This window comes from Boleophthalmus pectinirostris, unplaced genomic scaffold, assembly GCF_026225935.1.
Source record: "Boleophthalmus pectinirostris isolate CB_2022bp ecotype Guang Dong unplaced genomic scaffold, ASM2622593v1 HiC_scaffold_3, whole genome shotgun sequence".
In the NCBI taxonomy this organism is placed as follows: domain Eukaryota; kingdom Metazoa; phylum Chordata; class Actinopteri; order Gobiiformes; family Gobiidae; genus Boleophthalmus; species Boleophthalmus pectinirostris.
In genome coordinates, this window is record NW_026571299.1 from 41,490,148 (window position 1) to 41,511,086 (window position 20,939).

The following is a 20,939-nucleotide window of genomic DNA, read 5'->3' on the forward strand; positions in this document are numbered from 1 at the left end:
AAACTGATACAATGGCAATTATGTATTAGTAAGCGGTCAATGGGATTAATCATGATTTAGTTTTGTTTTAAAAAGGGAGTGGAGTTTTTATATTGTCACTAATTATTATTTCACTGAATGTCTGACTGAATGGATTTATCTTAGTTTACTTTGTGAACTTTAAGTGTTGATTTAAAATTTGTAGTTCTGCTTTATCAATATGTTATCAAGTTAAGTATGTATGCGGAAAATAAGTAGGATCGTACATGTGGGATAACAAAAGTAGTTGCAGGTGCTGTGGAATTTAAATCAGAATGGGAAGTTTTGGATATATTTGGTCTGATAATGTTGTTAAAAATAATCTTGATATCTTGCCTTATTATCACTGTCAGAGTCTGGAATTAAAATGGCTAAAATATAGAAAAATAAACCTTTAAGGCGGTTAATATATTTATATATGGGATCAACTTGTTATGTTAGTATGAGACATCAACAGCCAAACCCAATTTTGCGTGTAATAATAACTGTCCAAAGTGATACAAACAGATTTTTTTAATCTGAACAAATTCCATTATACAAATGACTAAGAACCAGCTTAACAACATTGTTACTATATATTACATGCTTTTCAAGTGACATAAAAAAACGCTCTTAAAAATTACAAAAACAGTGTATTTACAACATCAACATTTACAAACAGTGTCTTTCTCTTAAGAGCCAGTGGTAGCACCAGACCATGATTTCCAGCATGGATGAAGGAGCCATTCAAACAGACTGGGCCCATCGTCCTGCAGTGAGTTGTGGCAGTGACTGTGACAAATGTCTGTAATACTCAGGTGGTCAGAGAATTTGGCTCAAATCAAAGTACTGACAGTAGCAAACACAAAACTTTTCCAGTCCCAGTGAATGAGGGTTCAGTCAGTTAACAATAACCCTGCAGGTAGCCATCTTGAGAACCATTTTACAGAGCTCAATCCTTCATTTCTTTGACAAGGCCCTATTTGTCCTTGTCTAATCCTTCATATTTCCAGTGTTCATACACAGTGTAGAAGCAGGTGGAGCGGTTGTTCTTTGTGGCTTGATATCCGTGTGTAAAAGTGTCCTGGTTCATCTTTTGTAAAAAATTAAAACATCAGTCGTCTTTTCTTTTGGCTTTTAGTGCATCAAAAAGGGGATGCAACCTTGGAACACTGAAGTTTCTTTTAAGCTTTATGACAAAATAAAAGTACAAAAAGACTTCATTTATGCACGTTTGAAAGTCATTTCCTTCAAAGGCCTGTCCTTGGCCAGAAAAACAGGTAAGTGCAGTCTAAGGCACATGACAGTGTCAGCAGGGGAATGTATTGTACACAGGGCTAGACTATAGTTCCTGGTTTGGACTCTTCGTGCCAGAAAATCTGCTCCGCGTGGTCCATGCTGGGGTGCATTTGGTGGCTGGGTGTCGTGTGTCTCTCCAAATGACTGACGTCGATGTAGGATCTGTAGTAAACAAAGGATTTAAACACATTAGGCACATGTCCCTTTGACGGAGTCTCAGGCAGCAGTGGAGAATGCATTAACCCTGGGTCCTCCTGTGATAATCCACGTTTGTGTAGGAGTCCTCTCACACTCCCACATTCAAACATGGCGGACACTGTTTACACACAAGGTAGCTTTAGACTGATCATTCTGTGAGTATTGAAGGGCGCTAATATTTGCATTTTATTGTGATAAATCCAAAAACCTTCAATAGACTAAAAATAACTGAACAGGATTTTTGACTCCCAGCTCCCCCCTTTCTGACTGCAAGGAGAGCCAGTTTGAGTTGCAGTTTGTCTTTTGGGAGTTTATTATGCTAGCATGCAGGGCTGTGCAATGAATCAAAATTTATTCATTTTTAACTGTCAATGATATGCTTGGATCTTTACTGAGAGGTCTACAACCAATCCTCTGTCAGTGAAAACATACGGTTCGGAGCCTGACAAAAAATGTGTTAAATGACAAAGAAAAAATATGGTGTGGGCAGTTTACATTAAAGAAGACAGTATTTAGATGAATCAAATGGCCCAGCCTGCTTGCTACACTTTTGGTTTATTAACTGTGACACTGCAGTGAATGAAATGATCATCAATACCACAGATACATTTCAGTATAGATCTTTTTTTTGTGTGTAAACAGCCCCTCACGTCTGAACCCAGAGTCTGTGAATGCTTTAGCGTCACATTGTTTAGGGTCACACCAGTGCACTCCACCACCACAAGAAAACCCAGAAAACACAATCAGGAAAAACACAATCAAGAGGAGGAGAAATGATTCTGTGCGGGTCTCATCACCACCACCATAAAAACCCTGTGCGCTGTTGCACCTCCTGGTCTCACCCTTTGGTTTGTCTATTGGGGAAATGTGTAATTTTCCTGGTGAGCGGCAAAGGGCTCAGCAGGGCGTGCCATCCTAGCAGAGCTCGGCCACTCAAACTCTGTGGGACATCTGTGATATAAGAGAAGGTCAGAAACACTGGACGAACAAGAGGCGACAGACTGTGGTTCTAAATATTCCCGTGTGATAAGGAGGGGGCATACTGTTTCAAGAGGGAAAAAAAGAAGGCATGTTTTTCATTACAAAGAATAAAATGGTAATCCTGCTTAACTCTTTCCCCCATGAAGACGACATGTGACGACCCTCCTTGTTTCCTTAATGATGTGTTTTGACACCTCTGCTGTATCACTGCTGTGATAGGCGGGGGCCACTACAACCCACACTTGGCTGACCAGTAGGATTCCAGGATGCATTTTCGCAGATTTTTTCCTAAGTTAATCGAAGTAGTAACGACTGTAGCTTCCGGAAAAAACACAACACGAAACACGAGCAATGTAAAGATTGCGGTGCACAGTTTTAGAAATAATGAGAGGCGGGCGTATTTTATGGATAACTTTAGAGAACGTGACTTTTATAGATTTCAAAGTGATGATGAAGTTGATTATAAAGCGGAAAAGAGTGATAGCGACTGACTTTCGGAGAGTGAAACTTACGAAGGTGAGAATGCCGGTGATGCATCTGTATGAAGTCCTGCGAATAAACTATGAGGACTTTATACTCAATTATGAACCAAAATTGCCCCGAAATCTGGATGTTGCTCAGGCTAGTCCTTTGAAATATTTCAGTCTTTTTTTTTTAGATCAGATGCTGAGCTTTACAATCCTGTAAATGAGTTGAATCACATTTAAACATCCATAAATGAATAGTTCAGAGTCTAAGGTTTTCAGAGATATCAAATATGTCTGTGTTTCAATAAAGTTCATGAAAGTGAAAATCATTTATAATCACTTCCGTTTTCTTTTATGTAATTATGCTCTATGTTTAGCCCTAGTAATATATGTGTGGGTTGTTCCTAGTAGGCATCCAAGGGAGAAAGAGTTAAGGTAATTTTTCCCGTCTATTAAACAGTAAATATACTTTGAGCCCACAAATACTGAATATCTGTCCAAATATAATGCTTTGCTAATAGATCTGAAACAATCAATTAATAACAACTAAATTAAATTTATTACTGCAGTTGTCAATTTATTTGCCACGTACTGAGAGAGGTTTTCTGACTCAAATGCAGTGTATTTTTGTTTGTGTGTGTGTGTGTGTGTGTGTATTGTAACATAAAATCCAACTTTTAGCCCTAACAAGACCATCACAACTTTAAATTACATTACATTCCTCCTTTGGTGTACTTTCTGGACTTTGTTTGGTGGATTTGATTGTCCAGGCAGTTACTTGAAGCCATGCACAGTTACTTCAGCACAAGCAGCTCAAAAATGCACTTCACTCCAAAACACTGAACAAGCAAATGAAGGAGGAGGCAAACACTGCGACTGGTGGTGCTGTGTACTTACTAGGAGCTACCTTTGAGCTAGAGCCCCTGACTGCCCCCTGTGCCCTGGGTGTGAGGAGCAGGAGGAGGCCTGGAGGACAGGACAGTGGGACAAAGAGGGGAGGGGGGAAGGAGCAGAAGGAGGAGGAGGACAAGTGGGGGAGTAGGCACAGCGCCTCCGGCCATCAGGGCTGCACCAGGGCCCCTGTAACAGCTGAGAGGGGCCGTATCTAGAAGAAAAGCAGGGGCCAGGCAGGTGTTAAGGAGAGGAGCAGTCTTAAAGGCACAGTGTGCAGATACTGACTAAGACTGGAGATTCAAAAGTCAGGCACCCTCATGTGAAATCACCAACAGCTAGATGAACAATATGATTGCAGTAGAAGCCAAAAAAGTTGCATCTGTCAGCAATGACTAAATGCTGAAAAGAAAAATCTTCTAGTGAAGCAATCAAAGAGTATTTTTTGAGAACAATGTGGTGTGAAGAAAACAGCTCATAGAAGCCTTCATTCAAGACCACGCTTACAATTCAACACTGGGTAGCTGCACACATCACGTGCAATACACATTGCACCTTTAAATCTAACAGCTAATCCGTTAAAAGGCATTCAGTCCTTATAATCAAAAAAACTCTGAAACCTCCTTAGCTCCCACTAGAGTTGTGTTTATGGACAAGAAGGCAAACAGTAGCTTATATTTTCAATAACCTCACACTCATTGTAATTAATTAAAAGAGGTGCTTAGCTTGAGGGCTAAGGAGGATCAGGGAGTGACTTATTGGATAAGCAGCAGAGTTCTTTCCTCACCTGCTGTGGGCTGCGTGGCTGTAGGGGACTGAGTTGTACGAGTAGGACTGTGGCGCATGCACGGGCACGTCATACTCCAACATACTGCCAGACATGTGACCATGCCAGTTCTCTGTAGAAGAGACTAGGAACACAAGAGAGGTCAAAGTTAGTGCATGTCAACATTGAGACCAAGTTACCAAGACCAAATACATTCTATTCTGTATTATAGTCTAAGCAATTTCACCCATGTGCGTAATGTAAAATGTAAGAGGCTGAGAGACCACATGAGACTGTCCACTAAAGAGCCATTATTGGTGAAAGAATACCAAGCCATTATTAAAATAACGTGCTGTGAAGAGAATACTGTTTTTCAGCACTAAGCAAAACTGCCATTCCCAGGTCTATTACAAAGTGCTGGCCTAAGTGATTAAAAGCTGAACTAGCAAGGTGGGGCTCAGTACTGACCTGTGGAGTAGGTGATGCTGCGGTTGCTGTGGCAGTATGGAGCAGGCATGGTCTGATAGCCAATGCTGTGCTGGGAGCCTCTGTCGTAGTCGTAGCTGTACATGGGCTGTTTTGGGGCCGTGTTGCGCTGGTACCAGTCCCTCAAATGCCCTGCCACAACTGCTTTCTTCATGTGCTTCATGTGATCCTCATTTGGTCGGGGAGCTGGGCGATTTCTGGGTGGCCGTAGTGTAGCATAGAGGTTGTGCATACCGTCCACCTCATCGTTGCCGTAGTAATTGTGCATGTCATTATTGTGATAGGGCGTGGAGTTAGGGTGGTACGCATTAACACTGTAATGTCCCTCCATTTCATTGTCGTACATGTAGGTGCTATTACAGTAAGGCTCAGGTTCTGTGTAGGAGGGGTATCCTGTGACGTAGTAGGCGGTGGTGGACGGTCGTGCCCTGGGCTGGTAGGAATGGCAGCGCATATCAGGCTGAGCCAGATTGGGCATGCTCCCGGAGTTTGCGTATAGATCCCTCTTGTGGCGATTACGAATCCTGCGGCACGGGTTGTGGTGGTTGTGGTTGCCGGGAACACTGTACTCCACACTGGATTGGCTGGTGTAGGAGGAGCCGTCATCGAGGACCTCAGTGCTGTTGCTGCGTCGGGCAGGGTTGATGACAAATGTGGGCATCGGCGGGTCAGGTTCGGGGAACTGAGACTGAGACTCCAGACTGCCGCTTCGCTGTCGGAAGTGATGTGATGGTTCCTCTGATCTAAAATATTATTATTAAAAGAAAGTAGATTATGGATTGAAAGGAAAACAAGTGGGAGGACAGGGTATGCAATTTTATTCATAACAGTAATCTGAAGAAAACAGCATCTATAGAAATGAGTGGAAAAAGTAAGGTAGTGAAAAAACAATGAGAGCAAACCTTTGTTTACAAGAGAAGCACACCAGAGGAGGGCCGTACCTGAGCTGTGTGCTGCTGAAGGCATTGCGGGTGAGGAGGGGGGTGGGGGGCATGCTGCGGGTGTCACGTGGCTGCCTGGAGGGAGGCTTGTATGGACTGGTGTGGCTTGACAAGGCATCACAGTTTGTGTAGTAGTATGGGTCCTGGCCATAATTGAATCTGAAAAGCAGATAAGAGATGTATTCAGAGTCTAGCCCTTTTATCAAGGTTAACAATCTGCCCTCATTTGAACAAAAGGAGAAAACCAACACCTCTGAAGCAGCACTTGAGTCATCGCTAACACCTGGCTGAGTGTCATTTCATAGCCCATTTAACATTTTCTTCACGGGCTAGCGCACTACGCCTTCAACCTAGAGACTGTTACTACTTCTACAGCAAGTGTATTTTCAAACATTTTCCAGAGCCACTTCCCTGTTTTCTCATTTTCCCTGCCGCTTGCATTGACGTGTTCGTTTCCATCTATTTTTAAAGCGGCTGTGTTTTGGCTGATAAGGAGAAGATTGCTGAGGGAGGGAGAAGGAGAGTGAGGCGACTGGCAGGAATGTAACTCTAGGTCTATTCTGCAGGTCTGTACTGGCTCTAAAACAACCCATCGGGAGGCTGAGTCAACAGTGTATGGCGCACCTGCTGTCGGCCTGCTGCGTTGGCTGAACATCGGCGGTCTTTGCTGTAGTGGATGTCCAGCGTGTCTGCGTGATGTGGCCGTGGTGAGTACTGCACCGATCTCGACCTCTGTCTCTGGGTACCGAGATCCTCATCTGTGGCAATTAACATGCTCGGTTTAGAAAAGTAAGTAAAACAGGTTGCGTTCACGTGACATCGCAACATTCTAGAGCTGTTAAGGTTTGAAACTGAGCTCGGGGGCAGAATTTGCTGTGTAGCTGTCAGATTGCTGATGTTCGGTCATGACTTATGGTTAATACCTCTGTAATTACAGGGGCTATTCATATGAAAATGAAAAAAATGACAGTCTTCTCTCTTAGCGTGAATGAAGTAAATGCATCTTTTCACCATAGCCTCAAAAAGTTATGTTATTTATTCAGCAACGAAGATGTGATTGTTGTCAGTTGAAAGGACTTTTTGGTTAGGCATATGTGTACTTTGTTTGGTTGGTTATTTAACTAAAAAAACTAAACTACTGAGAGCAAGAGCAAACTCAAATGCAAGCTACACACCGTCATCCAGAGTGAGGCTGTCTGACAAAGAGCTGAGGTCCGAAATGTTCACATCATCTAAAATGGTAAGGAAAATTAGACAATCTTTTCACATTTAACATAAAAATAATTGAAAACTGCATTCCTTTTGTAGTACCTGCTAATATCAGAGATGCTCGCTGCGTGGGCACCTTCCCCTTCTTAACCCTGTAAGCATTAATCTCTTTCTCAATCTCCTCCAGCTTCCTCATGGCATCTAAAAAGTTGCCCTTTCTTTTCTTCTTCACCGTTTTACACAGATCGCCTTCATTGGCTAGTTTCAGCGCGGCTTCTACGATCTTCTGCTGCAAGGCAAATCTACTCTCGAGATTCCTGAGGTGTGGGTCCTGCAAACAATGAGTCAATATTAAGTCTCCTGAAGAAATTACACTGACAGGCTTTGACAGCAAGATGTCAAAATGGTAGTGCTGTTTTTAAAGACTGTATTAACAAAATGCATAACTGATCTTATCTGCAGAACATAACTAAAGAGTGAATTAATGTTAACCTACTATTAGTTTCATTTACTTAATTCAAAACCTCTGATAAATGGTCAAACCCGATCTTGCATCCAGAATATTATAAGCCTCTTACAAATTTGGGATAATTTCACAACATAAAACATCATGAAACCAAGCTAACCTCATCATAGGGGAAGAGGTCATCCAACTTAAAGGCTGTCCCAACACGTCGGCGGACCTGAGGAGCTTTTTCCCCTGCTGCTAAAGGATAATCTTTAGGCAATTTTCCTGTAAGCTCCTGCAAACAACAACAGGACTGAGCATGCAGGCTAAAAATAACTCCAAAATGGTGTTGAAAAGAGGACACTCACAGCCTCTCGCAAACACATCTTCTTCAGCTCCTCCAGCTTCAGTGCCAGAGCGTCTTGGAGATTCTTCTCTTTCTTTTTTAGCTCCGACAGTTTCTCTTTCTTCTGCTCCTCGTTCACTTCAGACTCTGCAGAACCTAAATGACGTGCACCTGTGATTAGCTTTAAATATTGCAATAAATCATCACCTGCCAATGTGCCATGGCCCAGAAGTCATTAAAAGCTGATTAAGTCAGCGTACCGGCTGAAATGAGGCTGCCGTTGCTGGCCATAATGAGCTGGTCTTTGCTTTCCATTTTTGAGAGCTTAGTGATGCGTGGAGCGTGGATTTCTGTGAGGTCCACTGCGATGTCACCCGTGCTTCTGGCTGTAGTCATCATCGCCTGCAGATGAAGCACATAGCGGTCAGAACTGAGGGAAAATCAGCAGCTTAATGAGAGAATATTTTATTTTAGAGGCTGGTCCATTTGCATTCACTGCTCTCCTCATTAATCACTGTGGGCTCTATTCCTAGATGAAATGTGAAAGATCTTTTGAAGAAGTAATTAACCAAGACCGTTTCCTATAATTTAGGATGTTATGCATTCATTCATTTAAACTAATATAAACAACTATGAAGCAAGCTATGTGTTTACCTAAAGTTTGAAAGTAAAACTTACCACACTATGAATGATGTATGGATGAAGAAATAAGACAATTTAGTGCAAATAAATTGTATAATTTTCACGTAAATATCATAACTGTGTTTTTCATTTTTTATATCAAGACATGTACACGCCATGGGATTTCACATTTAATAAATTGCAGAATAATGTGGCATGTGAATACTCACTTTGCTTTGCCTCCTGTCCAGGTAAAACTGGTGCTGACTGATGGCCATGGCCCAGATGGTCTTAATCAGAGAGTGGCTGGCGTACCATGAGTGAATAACCAGGCCAGCTTGTCCAAATGTCCGTTTAGTTACTGTTCTTCTGCACAAGTAAGAAAAGAGAGCACTTATTATTACAGCCAACTAAACTAAAATTAGCATTTTCAAAGGATATGTCAGTTGGTTAATAATGCATCTATATATAGCACCATGTAATTAGACTTGTGTTATTTAATGATAGTATACTGTGTGTGTGTCATCACGCTCATTTGAAACAACCACACAGCAATATTTAATGCCAGACATTTTGTGGCTGCTACTGCCACATAAAAGGAATAAAGCAACATTTTCTAAAAGGGGGTCTATGAGATCGCTAAACTAGCTTTATTCTTTGTTAATTGTTCATCATTCATTGCTACATCACGTCTTCTACAAACTCAACAAAAGGTTTTCAAAGGCTTCTAATAAATAATTACATTGAGAGAACAAAACAAAACAATGCTGTTAAAAAGACAGTAAAGTCTTTAAAAGCTTATAAAATGAGAGCAGGAAACTAGACAGGTTATAGGCATTAGCTCAGTCCTAAGTGGACCAGAGCACGGCCTTCACCCAGAGCAACGTGTGGGATAAGGTCGTCTGACATTATCGCAGCACTTGAACCAGTCTCCTGGAACGCACTGTAAAAAGTGCTGCCTTCACTGACCTGTGTGGGTCATTCACCTCCACTGCAAACTTCTTCTCTCGGAAATACAGATTCTCCAGCTGCTTCCACTGGTACAACTGCAGAGGAGAGGGACAGTTTGTTAAAGGGACTGAGCACACAATCCTAGAATCAGCCATTGTGTGAAATGTGTGTTTACAGCGTCACTCAGCAAACAGTGACAGCAAAGACACACCAGATGACAAAATTCACGTGAGAGCCTCTTTACAGAATGGGGGGGTTATTCTAAAAATGCACTGACTCCTCCTGGATATTTCTGAATGCATTTTCCGGTTGACTTGCCACATTATCTGCACAAACACAACAGCTGATACGGAAAACAGGGCTCAGTCAGGTGTGAGACGGGACAATTACTCTACTGCTGCTGAAAACTGCATGAAGAGAAATAGTCGCATTGAGGCATCAGGCACGAGCTAGCCCCTCTCCCTGAGCCATGAGCACAGAAGCTAGAGCGCTCTGTCAAAGTCCAACATCTGCTTAGCCAACTCATATCTCACCAATGCCTCCTCCATTCATTCCCAGAAAGGGTCATTCTCATTACCAAAACACAAGATAGTAACCAATCTACAGTATGCAATATTCCTATCCCCAGGCTATCGTCACAATAGACCTATAACATGGACACAAGCACACTAGTCATATATTGATAAACAACTGTAGTAATTTGTAGAAAAAAAACCCAAAAAATGTCGTATGTTGTATGTTGTATTTTTAAAGGATTCCTAAGTTACATGTCCAAGCTTACCTACCGTATGAGCTCCTTCTTTCTGCTCTTTTCTTATCAAATCCCGGCTGAATTGTAGTGTTCCCTTTGACTTAAGAGTTTCCCACAGGGCTAGAGCTTCCTTGAACAATACTCTCTCTTGTCTGTTCTCAGGAGTAGGATAGGTGTTGCAAGAGTTTCAGCTGAGTGAGCCACGCCCCCTCCCTGACATCACAGCTTCCTCACTCGCGCTCCCTCCAAGCCTTGGTATCTCTCCTCCTCCCACACCTAGCACTTCCTTCGGAGACTTGATAAACTGGTAAGTTGGTATGAAGTGTGTTTAAAAATACAAGTCCATGTCCGTGAAGATTAGGTCACTGGTGATAAACTCTTCTGATGTGTGTGTCATACTGTAAATGCGACACAAAGCAGCGCTGTGTCCTCTGCACAAACATGTGAGGAATCTGTTACTATGGTCTAATCATTAATACAAGGTATTACTTGCCTTCTCTCTGCCTGGACCTCTACCAAGCCAGGGGGGAATTCTGTAATTATGTTTTATCACTACTACACCAAGTCTATGTAATCTTTTGAAATGTTCTGGAGGTAGGTGGCGAATAGAGCTGCTAAACACATAAAATGGAATACCACACTATTGAACTATTGCAGTTCTAATAACAGCACTTTATTTTTGATTTTTTTTTTAATTGATTTAAATCAACACGAACAAATAATTCGTAAAATCTGTGAAGTCATTGATTTTGGAATACAGATAATATGGTTTCTTTCTGAAGAATAAAACTGCAGGCCAAATATTATTTGGCAAATAGTAATAATAACTGCATACATTTTATTTTTTCACATTTTAAATGTAGCAGTGTGTCACTCATTAGCAAAAATATTCCAAAATGCCACACAAGTTAAAAAGGAAGAATACAGAAAGACAGTAGAGTGCTCCTGTCAACAGAGGAAACCAAGGTAGATTATGTACTATAGGAACAAATAAGCTGTATCTCAAAGAAAGAAACTAATTCACAATCTTCAACAGCTAATTTAGGGGCATTTACATATTTACAGTCAACTTCTGACCACTGACTTTCACTAGAATATCGACCACTCCACATCTATGGACGCACAGGGATCCTGATACTAAAGCAGTGATTTGTAATGCAGTCAAAATATGTGAAGGACGTGACACTCCTTAAACATCACAAGACTCCAGGAACTTCTTCCACAGAAGAAGCATGGAATCCCTCATGGCAAACTCTCCATTACAACAGGAGTCCGCTGAAGAGCCCCTGTTTTATTTCATAAAAAGTTAGCAAGTATTTCAGTTTTATCTGTGTCTCAATAGAGCCAAGTGGAAGTAATCCAGAATGTGTGTGGTTTCAGACACACCCATAGACCCTAGGCCTGTGGTGGAGACTACATATTCAAATTACAGTTCCTCAATGAAAATATGTCAAACTAAGGACTAACTCCTACGAATTTGAACAAGATCTGGTCCAGACTGCACCTGACAACATGCCACACACCAGCCTGAGTTTCTCCAAAACAGGATACTTTAACATAGCCTCAGCACAGTGTTGTGGTAAACAAAATAGTCTTTTGAACATATGCCTATCTGCTCCATTGCTCCAGCATGCCAAAGCTGACAGTTTGTCATCCATAATAAACACAAGATTTATTTTAAAACGGCTGGCTCATCATTTTGGAGGGTCTGCACAAAGTGTCCCGTTACCCTCTGGAGGAGCATGCCGGAGAGTTTCATTCAAAAGGAATAACTGACCATCTGTTTTGGACGCTGCCACAGTGGCTCCTACACTCTGTGCTTCTCAAACAAACCATAAGTTATCAACTAGCATATTAGCCAACTCTACTGACAGAACATGCTTGCTACGTCAAAGCAAAAGCACTAAAATCGTAGTGAGTCATCTTTGTCGGCTCATAACATGAATACAGTTATGTATAAACTATGAACTTCCTTCACTTAGCAGATTCCATCCTAGTCAATAAGGCTTTACTCATCCTGTGCTGTTCTTCTTAACAAAGCAGTTCACACAGATATCTTTTGAGTATCCAAAAACCTCTCACCATAATTATTAAAAAACACATTACATGAACTAAAATAAACACTCCAGGACTAATGAAGCATTACACAATGGAAATATTGCAAAGCATATACTGTAATTTGCAAAGCTAACCTCGCTGGGTCAGATTATAAAGAGTTTCGAGCCCTGTTGTTCCACGTTCCAAAACTACCACAAAACTACCACAACTAACCCCGCCCCCCTCCGCTGCCATTCTCGAGGCTACAGTTAGTTATTGACCAGTTGTTTGATGAATTGTCTCCCTACAGAAACACAAAGGCTCACATTAGCATAATGAGTTTGGGGGGGGCTGAAGGTAAAGAAGACCAGATGAAACTTTCTAAACTAAAAAGTTTTACTGACCTGAGTTAGCTTGTACTACAGTGTCTGCACTATGTGACTGTCTGACCTCCTTATGTAGTAATAAACACACTTTTCACTAATGAGCCCCTTTTGCACCCCACCACTCCTCTTATCCCGCACCACCCACCCAGCTGGCCCTGTGCCAAGCCCGTCCCACAGGCCATAGCTTCCCACAGAGCACCATAATGACAGCCTCCACTGTGGAGCAGCACTCCCTGCTCTGTCAACAGGGTGCTGCCATAATGGAACAGCTTTGGTGTGGTCAGCAAAGGGTCACACATGGACACAACCAATACTAATGTTAATACAGACTCAAAATGTGACTCTATTTAAACCAAACAGCATAATATACTAATCCAGCCTTCAATTATCATCATCTTAAATTGATTTCCTGAAGTGTAAAATGTGTAATTTCAAGGATTTATCAACCATAGGAACAATATAGGAAAAATGTTTGTTTCAGATGTGGTTACTTTTTTTCTTTTTTGACAACACCACAAACCACTTCAGTCAAATACATTAATGAGTAAGACTTCTGATTTGAATTGAAAATTTGGGCATTCAGTACAACTAAAGAACAATACACAAGGAAGAGTTATGGTGTCATGTGTCATATTATTTTCTTTCAACATACCAAATTATGTTATTGAGCCTTTATTTCACGTGTGAGCGGTTAAATCTGCACATATCGACAATGTCCTACCTTTCTCGGTTTGAGCTTGTCCTGTAGGTCGTACTGGCCAATGCCTTTATAGCTTACTCCGAGCCACCACGGGATACCCTGCTTATCCTGTGGAGGCACACACATAACAGCATGGCTCATTAAAAGGCACTTTACTGGTGTGATTGTTTAAGGGAGGGTTTTACCAACACTATTACCCCATTATGCTCACAGCAACAGCAACACAAGAGGAGATCAAGAAGAGAGAAGCTCTTAAAAAGTATGCCAGCCCCTACCACTGCTGTTTGATCTCCTCAGACACCTTAATTTAATTTATCTTAGTACAAGTCCATAGACGTGCTAGAGAAATTAGCTGAAGCATGCAAAATCTAAAAGATCTCCTGATTTGATTCTTTCTTAGAGGTATAGTTCTTTAGTCTTCATTCAGACCTTCCAATTCAACTTCTCTGATTGGTCTATTAAACATGTGAAACTGGACTGATATGGCTTGCCTTATATTACTCTGTCTGTGTTCATTATTAGATACTATACTGTACATATCGCTGTGTTCAGATTTTGTATAAAAGTCTTATTTACCAAATTGTCCTATACTGAACTGTTACCAATAAAACATGTACAACTTTTGATTTGTGTTGAGTTGAGTTTTGATATAAGTTGTTACCTTTGAATTTCTGCTAGTACTACTCAAACTGTCAAAAATGTGTGTATAATGGTGTAAAATTGCTTATAGTAAATCTACTTGAAATGAATGACAGCTTAACAAAGTGTCAGCCTTGGGCTTGAACAGAAAAACAGAAAAATATATTTCTTTTTGTCTGAATTGGTTTAGAATTTTAACATTCAGATTTATATCGAGACATTAATGAGAACCCTGTAAAGTAGTTGATAAATAAAAGGTCTGTGCTGTTACCTTCACAGGGTAGTAATGGACTCCATACGTGGGCAGTGACTCCACCAGGGCCAGATACCTGCAGAGAAAACACACCACACGTTCACCCACACGTTCACTCACACTTCATCTCTGTCACCCACTGGCTGCTGTACAAGAGACCGAGTGGGCTTTAAGCTTTAACAACAGAGATACAGTCCCACTGCCAGGCCATTGATCGGCTTCAGCCCATGACAGAATCCATTGATCACCTCAAGGGCACAAATCAGACGGGAGTAAAAGACCAGGGTCACTCACAGTTAGAGTACAGAGAAAAACACACTGGACAGGCCGATAATGACACAGTGTCAACCATGTTTGAGCCCAGAGTCACCAGTCAAAAGTGAAGACAACTCTTAAAAGCTCCCCACTCACTTGACAATCGCCTGTCCTCTGGTCTGTCCCTTCAGTTTCTTGTAGTGTTCAATGACCCGGTCCTCACTGCAAACACACAGATATAAAACATTGAAGTAATCCCCAGTGTTATGTGCTTTGTGAGTTCATGCAGAAAATGCAGGGTGTCCTATTGGTCTGTACTGCTGAGCTTTAATGCACCTCCCAGAGTAATCATTAGTGCTAATGGTGGAGCGTGCACACTGGCTTATCAGAGACCACCGGGCTGCACGTAGCCCCCACTTTTCCCAGAATCACCATCAATTTTATTTGAGTATTAAAGTGTGCAGTTCAGCTGTATTACAGAGACATTTGTGAAACTAGAAACACCACATTGCAGATTACACCTGGTCTACACATCTATGAAATACCACATCAGCACAAACATCAGGCATCTAAAATTACTTTATTTGGTGTTCAAAATAAATTAATAAGAATTATTACTCTGTTCTGTGAAAACATATTAGTCTACTATAAAATGTAAAACTCCAGCTGTGGATGTGAAAATACAGTTATGACTCACACAAGTCACTGAGCCATGGGACAGTGAATGACAAATGACTAGAAACTAAAATATGCCTTTGCACTAATAGATAGTAATGATTTGAGAAGACAACAAATTGTAATAAAGACATCTTACCAATATGTGAGAGACGGATGCTCCTTCAGGACTCGGGTGGGTAAGACTGGCAGCTGCTTTAAGTCAGACCGGGCAGTTTCACAGCTAAAATCAAAGGCAAAAATCATTAAAAGTGAATTCAATGTAAACAGTCTTATCATTCAATTTATGAAACAGCTTTGAGTGAGAAACAATCTGTATTTCATCTTTGTTTGGACATAAATATAAGTGTAAATGTGAACACAAGCTCTCCCCACACTGCAGATAATATTCCCACACCTGTATGAGCTACAACAATGTGTTTCAGATTGTATCACAAAGCTGTGTGTAATAAATCTTTTGAGAAAGAAAACCTCAGTGCCTGGATGTCGTTTTCTTCTTTCTTATCTCTAAAAACCCATGCTGTTGCCAACTCAAATTCATTTATGTCAAGCCAAACTTCATTTAGAAAACCCCATGCAGCGGCTTAAAGACTTGACATCAGAACATTTCATTTGGCACAGAAATAGCTCCAGAAATCCCCCTTGACATAACTCTTGTCTTTGGATTAGAGCATCTTCATAGAGTAGCCAATGAAAGAAATAACAAGCCTTGATAGTATCACAACACAGCCAAGAATACAGTCCTCACTTATGGAATACAATAAATACAGATGCTGTAAACAGTCCTCTGTGTCATAGCCAAGGTCTTTGATAGTGGACTGAGGAGAAAACGCATGGTCCAGCTGGATAAAAAGACCTCTAATGTGGATAGGCTGTCCACTGTGCTCAGAGATAGAAAAAAAAAACAACAACACTATTCTCAAGAACTTGGCAGCATTTCTGTGCTGAAAGGTATTGTCCCAGTCACAGCACTGTTACCAAACAGTGGCCCCTCAAACAAGACACAAATACATACACCATTGCCCCCATCTTAACCAAGCATGTTTCATTTGGGCATGGTTGGCATAGTCAGAAATCACAAATCCTATGTTATATTTAAATGGTACTGCTGACACTGGCATCAGAAGCAGAAACAACCAAAACCGCGTGTTATCGGCTGGTCAGTTCAGACTCTACTCATCTTAAAAAGTATATGAATCCATATTGGACAGTAAACAAACACGAGCATTAATTGCACTGTGGTGTCAGTTAACCCTGTAGCTTTTGTCCTGAATACATATGACCTACATAGATCGGTAAGGGTAAACAGTAAGCCCTACTATGCTTGGAGAGAGTCATATATTTGTAACTCAATTAATACAGCTACAGAAACATAATATCTTGTGCATTGTTGGACCAGTGCCATCATGACCTCAAGTGAAAAGACTGTTTAAGTAATGAAAAGTAACAGGCTGGAGGAGACCCATAATGATGCAGTTATGTGAAGCAGCTTACTAAACAAAAACAGGACTGAGCCTCTCCAAGGGCAGGGGCACTTGAATCACTCTTCTTGTCGTAGAGCTCTATAGGCTTGACTAGGTTCTGCTGCCATGGCACTTCACTGTGTGTTTGATGGCATATAGGTTTTATGGGAAGCCAGGGGCCTGGTGTTGTCGAGGTGATCTACTCCGCCGCCACTGCTCCGTCAGCAATCTGGAATTCATTACTGTGTGTTATCTCCCCACAGCATGCAGCGCGGGTGTCTGTGGCCCCGCCCCTTTATGCCCAGCCACTGTGGGAGAGAGATACTCATGTGTCAGCTCTTCCCTGGACTGACATGTGGTGGCACAATGACAGAGCCTGCTGCTGTGAATGGACCACTAAGTACCAACTACACCTGCAAATAGAAGCATAGAGCTAAATGTGTCCAGTGTGATATTACTATGGCTGCAATTAGGTCTTGTGTGATAATCTGGTAGGATTACAGTCATCAGTACAGTGCAATTTCTGGATTGATGATTATGGGTGTGCGGTGTAAAGACTGGGTAATCTGCGTGCCAGACCACAGAAACAAGACGAAATGCCCTTCCACATCCCTTCCCTATCTATTATACTATTATAAGGTTATTTTTGTTAACCAAGCATCCAGTTATATGGCATTTAAAAACTATTCCTAAGGCAATTATTTGGTTTCTGTGGTACACCCAATGGAAATTTTCTTCAGCAACAAAGCCTTTAACGATACATTATTGCCATAATTTGAGAATCTCTGTAAAGCTCTGTTTCCTTCGGTATTTTTTGAAACAAGTGGCTGCAGTCTAAAAAATCTTGTCAATAGCAGCTGTTCAAATCAGTACAAGTTGTAGCCTTCAACTCGGTCAGCCTGTACAATGGGAACATTCAGTAGTTTCTTTGAACAATGGTAACCTTCCTTGGACCTCATATGGGAGTGTAGTACACCATGGAACCTGACGGAGCATTAAGTCGGTGCACAGTGGGAGGGAAGCTCACGCCAACACAGCTCCTCTACTACAGAGTGACTTCTCCTGACGCCTGCTTGTCTGCTATTGGACATTCAGGTCCATCCATGCCTCCCAAAGACTCCACAGATAATCTCTCTTATGTTTATGAGGGGACTAGACTGGGCACTGGACTGCTTCACACATGAAGCAAAAAGAAAGCTCATTAACTAGCATGATGAATGAGAAAGGCAGTTTACTAATAGCTAGTTCTAACTGATAACTAGTCCTACCTAAAAATGTATTACTGTGTTATTATTGTTAAGAGACAAAGAAACCAAAAAAAAAAAAAAAAAAAAAACACAACTTGTCATAAACATAGAGGTACCAAGAAAAGTAAAGGTTGCTTGAAAAGTGCTATACCTGATTCAAATGTCTAAAAATGTGAAAACCAATCTAGTTAACCAAAGTTAATCACCAATTACCAACATATTCACAAAGTCCACAACATGACTTCGCCCAATGAGTTTATAAGCACTTTACTTTATGGTAATGCTAACACAACTAACTATCTTACTTCCTGGTTCAAGGACTATAAAAATGCTTTATAATTAGACACAGACAGTGCAAAGTGGTCTCCCTTGTTTACATGAAAAATGTGCAGCACCTTTCAAAAAAAGAAAAACAAAAATGAACAAAAGGTAACAGAGAGAAATGTTCCAGTCATCCCTCAGTGACTCCCTCAGATTAGCTGGTTGCTTGTCTTGCATTGTACTTCCAAAGTTGGGACAAAGTTCAGCCTATCCCCACTCCCACATAAGATCAGAGTCCAGCTTGTGCTCTGTACTTGAAACTGAAAGTGGCGCTAAATAAAGTGCTGAGGCATAAAACTGTTCTAACCCTGTAATAAATAACAATCAGCATTTATCAGGCCACTCATGCTTGTAAATATAGGGCCAGGTAATGATCGCCACAAAAAAGGAAGGAAAAAAAACCTTGCTTACTTTGCAGAGGAACAAAAGCAGTGGTTTGACAAGAGGTTAAACTGCATTTTCAGCACTGTGTATGAGGCTGCATGCATTCAAGCTCTGCAGATCTTTGTGTGAGGATAATAGACAGGGCAGTTTACAGGCAGTGCAGCGGGACAGCATAGGTTCTGCCACTCTGTCACTCGCTTGGTCACTTTCAACTTCTCCACCAGTCTCATGTTTATTAAGTGCAGGGCTTTACATTAATAGTATTAGCAATACGCTAGAGGGAGATTTTCATTTTAGCTACTACTGACACTCCTCCCACTAGCCACTTAAGCCACTGAATTTTAAGCATAACCTACAACCAAATTTTTGATTTTTTTGACCTGCTTGAGTGTACACTGTATAGCTTTATAAATTTATAGCTTTATAACTTTATAGCTTAGTTACAGAGTGACTGTGTCATTATACATTCTATACCAAAACTGAACAAAGTGGTTAAGTGACACAATCCTGAGACCTTAAATTAAACCAGGGGAGATTTAGATGCTAAATCATCAACTTTGCAAGTTTATTCCAAAGTATGATAGATGTCTTTAAGAGATGTTCTCCTGCAGTTTACTGGATTATTTTACTGGATTATTTGACAGCTCTTTTGTTTACTTTTTACACTGTTTTTCCTGTATCTCACACACACAGATCGATTTTGGTATTCTATTCTGAGCTCACTTTAGGTGAATAATAACTTTTCTAAAGTGGCTAAAACCAAAATTGAGCTAAAAAGTTCATGGGAACTTCTGCCCACACCCTATCAGGAGGTCAAGGTGTTAAGAACAAGACTTCCTAAAACAACAGTACCTGTATGTAGACGCAAGGTAAGAAGTTATTGTACTGAAAAACTCCCAACTGGATCAACAGAACAAACACAGCGTCCTTGTCACAGTATTGGACTTAATAAGTTAAACAATGTCAGAAAGATACACCCTTGAGTATTTTCTCTATGGAGGCAGGGCTAAATACTAGACTTAGTTCAATGTCACAAGTATAACAAACAGTGGATTATTAACCAGCAAATCTGAGCAAAGCTAAGTTTATGAGTAACTCACAGCACAGCCCTTACTAATTTACAGAATAAAGTGACAGGCAATGTTGGCATTTTGATTACAATGGATCTATAGCAGAAAGATTCAATTCAGGGCTTTTACAAACTGGTGAAGACTGGTTGATATGCATGCAAATACTGACAAATCTGAAAGTCAGCCGCAAAATATAAGAAATGCAAAACACTGTATTGTATAAAAACTCTTACCTTTCATAGTCTCCCTTGGCTTCCTGCGATACGCAAAGAAATAAACCAGCATTAGCTCTTGCTTTATTTCACCAAGAAAATGTATCAATCTAATAGGGAATGGGTGTTCATATAACTAACGTTAAGTAAAACATATTTAACTGCAAGATTAAAAACTTAGGAGTATAGGTCTAAGTAAGTATAAAAATGGTAGATTCTGTAACAAAAGCTACTACTACAAAGAGCAAATCCCGGGGGACAACTGTTTTCAAACTGAGCGTCTTCATTCACGTTTCGGCTGAGTGAAAGAATTCATTGTGCAGAAGATTCTGCGACAGAATCGTTCTTACCTGCAGTACGAATGCGGCTAATTTGAAGACATTTTCACTCTCCACTTCGATGGTCTCCTACAGAGCAGAGGGCAAACACGGAAAGCTTTTAAAAGACGCACATTCAAAGGGCAGGCTGTCCCAAACACTTGACTCAAGCAAATCTGCCCCGTCCCGTACCTCGGTCCCACAGTTACCGACCGAACCACTGTGTTTTCACTTCGAGCGTCTTAAAATAGTTTCCAAAAGTAATCCAAACTCCGAATCTTGCAGCCGGAGTACGACAGCTACAGCAGAATCGGTTACACGTTAACTAAGGTGCAATAGCGACAGAAATTGCAGCTTCGGTGCAGGCACTACCCCCGCTGAAAAGTGGTATAGTCCGAAAGCAGGTTCAACAGTCTCCCGTATCCAGGGCGACCAGCCTGCTAGGGCTCGAGCTCTGCCGCGCGAAAAAAACTGCACTGCAACGTCTGCTTACGTGCCGCACTCACGTGCGCCCGGGACAGTGGGAAAACTAGCAACGGTACCAATTCCCTTACAGCCCTCGCGTCTTTTTCTATCAAGAATTTCCCCAGACCAGCCTCAGCGCATGTCGGGCTAAAATACAATATTA

At 41.2% G+C, this 20,939-nt stretch overlaps 1 protein-coding gene across 1 annotated transcript in view; it reads right to left on the bottom strand.

Annotated features, from left to right (window-relative positions):
* Window positions 1–485: 485 nt before the first annotated feature.
* frmd4ba (FERM domain containing 4Ba) overlaps window positions 486–20,939 on the bottom strand; it is a 44,080-nt gene continuing 23,626 nt past the window's right edge. The window contains exons 7-24 of the mRNA XM_055160861.1: window positions 20,345–20,401; window positions 20,016–20,038; window positions 15,437–15,520; window positions 14,779–14,844; window positions 14,386–14,443; window positions 13,497–13,583; window positions 9,620–9,696; window positions 8,881–9,019; window positions 8,290–8,431; window positions 8,052–8,185; window positions 7,862–7,978; window positions 7,338–7,566; window positions 7,202–7,258; window positions 6,669–6,784; window positions 6,027–6,169; window positions 5,068–5,828; window positions 4,621–4,744; window positions 486–1,458 (exon numbers count right to left, since the gene is read on the bottom strand). Coding sequence (XP_055016836.1) covers window positions 1,335–1,458; window positions 4,621–4,744; window positions 5,068–5,828; window positions 6,027–6,169; window positions 6,669–6,784; window positions 7,202–7,258; window positions 7,338–7,566; window positions 7,862–7,978; window positions 8,052–8,185; window positions 8,290–8,431; window positions 8,881–9,019; window positions 9,620–9,696; window positions 13,497–13,583; window positions 14,386–14,443; window positions 14,779–14,844; window positions 15,437–15,520; window positions 20,016–20,038; window positions 20,345–20,401 — 2,538 coding nt within the window. The 3' untranslated portion in view covers window positions 486–1,334. The remainder of the gene's footprint in view (window positions 1,459–4,620; window positions 4,745–5,067; window positions 5,829–6,026; window positions 6,170–6,668; window positions 6,785–7,201; window positions 7,259–7,337; window positions 7,567–7,861; window positions 7,979–8,051; window positions 8,186–8,289; window positions 8,432–8,880; window positions 9,020–9,619; window positions 9,697–13,496; window positions 13,584–14,385; window positions 14,444–14,778; window positions 14,845–15,436; window positions 15,521–20,015; window positions 20,039–20,344; window positions 20,402–20,939) is intronic.